Raw genomic sequence first — 3158 nt, 5'->3', positions numbered from 1 at the left:
CCTCTTAGAGGTGCCAGTGGGTGATAATGCCAGGGGGTCCTACTCAGTTCAGTGCAGACAGCTCGGGTCCTGCCTGTTGAGTTCAGGAGTCTTATCCAACTCGGCTTTTCAGGCTACATTCGGTGTCTGGCTTTGTTCTCAGTCTCAACTTCCTGTCCTGAATCCCATTTCTCAGCCTGGACCCTGCAAGTCTATCCTTTAGATAATATAAGCCAGATCGTATTGGATTCATGGGAGCTCCTTGGACACGGCCCTCTTTGGCCTTTTCACCAATGATTCACGTGCTTATCAAAGTTGATATTACAGTTCCATTCATTCCTATAGTGTGCTTGTGGGTGCAGGCACGTAGGCATGCCCTTGCTGTGGCATACATGTGGAAGTTCGAACTATAGAACCTGGCTCCCACCCTCCAGGCAGGTCCTATAGCTTGAACTCAGGTCACTAGGCTTGGTGGTAAACATGTCTACCAGGCATCTTGCTGGCCATTGCATATATTTTTAACTAGCCCTAGGAGAAGGATGTCAGAAAAACACCCTGGTACTCAGCAGAAGCAGTCAACCACAGCTCTAGTGCTGGAAGCTCAGTCTCTGGCAAACAAGGGTCTCTCTCGGGTCTTATTTAAGAATAAGCTCAGGCTGATGGCTCTGCAGTGAGCACCGGTCTTACCGGGAAGATTCTAGCCTACGTCCATCCTGGGTCGGAGCTTCATCGAGTGTGTCTGCCCGGGAGCGGGGCATGGCGTCTCTCTGAGGCGTCTGCTCCTGAGAGGAGAGCTGTCGAGTCTGTGACCTCACTTCCTCTTCCTCCCAGCATTCTGTTCTGTTTACTCCACCCACCTATGTTCTAAGCTATGAGGCCAAGCAGTTTGTTTATTAACCAATGAAATCAACAGATTGATATATGACACTCCCACATCAGGTGATGGAGGTGTTTCCTCGGATGGTGGGATGGTTATTCCCACACGTCTCAATCACTTGGCTACAGTGGATTCCTATCAGTCACATGTGAGCTGCTGAGCACTGAGGGAGAAACCTGGAGGAAGAGGGGTCCTCTCAACTTTAGAAGGGTTTTCTATGATAGAAGCTCCTACTCTTATTTTGGATCAGGTCTTACAACTTTTTCCTGGGCCTGGACTGGGCTCCAAGGCATAAGTATATGTGAGAATTCACTAGAATTCACCTGTAGCTTCTGGATCATTCCTAGAGAAGGTGAAGTAGGGGCGCAGGTGAGGGAAGCATTGCCTGTGTCTGCTTTGCTCCTTTTGGGGTACTGAGTCTGGGCTCTCGGCACCCTGTGCACAGAGCTCAGCCGCCTGTCTGGACAGACCCTCCTGTTAATAGGGAGGAAGGTGCAGCCATCCAGTGAACCTGGAGCTTGGAGGAGTGGACAGTTCTATTTCACCTCTACACTCACACTAGACAGAGTCAACTTTCAGTCTTCTAAAGAGTCATCTTTGGCCCTTTTGGCTCGTCGGCCGTCAGTGAGGCAACATGGGTCATCAGCAGCTCTACTGGAGTCACCCGCGGAAGTTCGGCCAGGGATCCCGCTCCTGCCGCGTCTGCTCAAACCGCCACGGTCTGATCCGGAAATACGGGCTGAACATGTGCCGCCAGTGTTTCCGGCAGTACGCGAAGGACATCGGCTTCATTAAGTTGGACTAAGCGACCTTGAATGGATTCAAGACTCTACCCAGTGGAAAAGATGAACGCCAGTCTTTGTACATAAGAATAAAACAAAGTGAAGACCTTCAAAAAAAAAAAAAAAAAAAAAAAAAAAAAAAAAAAAAAAGAGTCATCTTTGGGTCAATATTCAGTGAGCATGCTCTTTCCTTTTTCTCTGGAGAGCTGCCAGTAGCTTTTTGATTTTTTTTTTTACTTGAGAAAAATCACACCCCCACAAGTGTGCTTGGTGCCCATGCCAACCAGATCCAGATCCCTTGGAGCGGGAGTACAGATGGTTGTGAGCTGGCTGTGGGTGCTGGGATTCAAGCCTGGCTCTTAACCATTGAGCAATCTCTCTAGCCTGAACCAATATCTTTACACTGGTGTGTGTGTGTGTGTGTGCCCTTGAAGTACTAATAAAAACACCAAAACTTTCATTTCACTCTTTTATTAGCCTGACAAGAGACAATATTTTCCTTTTTACTTTCTGCTACTTTTATTTTTTCAGTTGTCAATTATAATTACCAAACATAAAACAACAAAACAACAATAAAAGAAAAACAAAAAACCTAAGTATTGGGAAGGTCCTCGCACCCACAGCTCTCCAGGGAAACCAGGAATGTTAAGGGGGCACAACTGCCCTCTCAGTTGAAAGGATGTATAACCTGTTTTTCTGCCCAGAAGACTGGGAACTGGAGGTGATTAACAGCTTGGTGATCTGTATTATCTGAAGGGCCAGGCGATATCACATTCCCACAACCAGGACCAGAGGTGGCTAATAGTCTAAATTGCCCTTACATTGTCTGTATAGCCAGGGGCTCCCCTAAACTCCCACAACCAGGATCAGAGGTGGCTAATAAATAGCCCAGATTTCCTCTGTATGCCAATACCTGTATGCCTGAGACCAAGCCAGGTCCTTCCCTAGTCCCTTAAGTTAGTACAGGTAGCCTGTCTCTAGAACCCATGTTCTTGAAAGAAATATAACTTTGAGTTTTAGTGTAATTATGTGAAGATTGTATTACACCAGGAAACGTTTCCCAGATTTTACTGTGTTTAAATATGCTGGTAATAACCGTCTGGCACCAGACTCCCACAGTTTGATCTCACCTCTTCAAGGGTCATTTTGCTGCCTGTTGTGACACATTCAGAAACAGCCCCCCCCCCTTACATTTGAGCGCATCTTTGTCCATTTCATCACATTGGAGGCTGAGGCAGGAGAATCATGCATTCCAGCCCAATCTGGGGCTATTTGGAGAGAACTTCTCAGCAAAACCAAAACAGGATCAACAAGATGGCTCAGCAGGTAAGGATGGACTGCCAAGCCCATAGACCTGAGTGAATACGATCCCCAGAACTCATATGGTGAAAGGAGAGAACCCCCTTCCAAAAGTTGTGCCCTGACCTCCATACATGTGATGTGACATGCATGTCCACACTGATACACAAAGACACATAAAGCAGATCAGTAAACTACAAAACAACTGCGAAAACAAAGCA

General features: G+C 46.9%; 1 protein-coding gene across 1 annotated transcript; it reads left to right on the top strand.

The window, feature by feature from the left end:
• The first annotated feature begins 1459 nt into the window (after positions 1-1459).
• On the top strand, positions 1460-1676 carry LOC121455401 (40S ribosomal protein S29). Its single transcript, XM_041663059.1, has one exon. The coding sequence runs from the start codon at positions 1491-1493 to the stop codon at positions 1659-1661; it is 171 nt and encodes a 56-aa protein (XP_041518993.1). The 5' UTR covers positions 1460-1490; the 3' UTR covers positions 1662-1676.
• Positions 1677-3158: the final 1482 nt, after the last annotated feature.

Source organism: Microtus oregoni, unplaced genomic scaffold (genome assembly GCF_018167655.1).
Source record: "Microtus oregoni isolate MIOR12 unplaced genomic scaffold, Mior012 000013F_ref0000133, whole genome shotgun sequence".
NCBI lineage: Eukaryota > Metazoa > Chordata > Mammalia > Rodentia > Cricetidae > Microtus > Microtus oregoni.
This window is presented reverse-complemented; position numbering and strand designations above follow the sequence as displayed.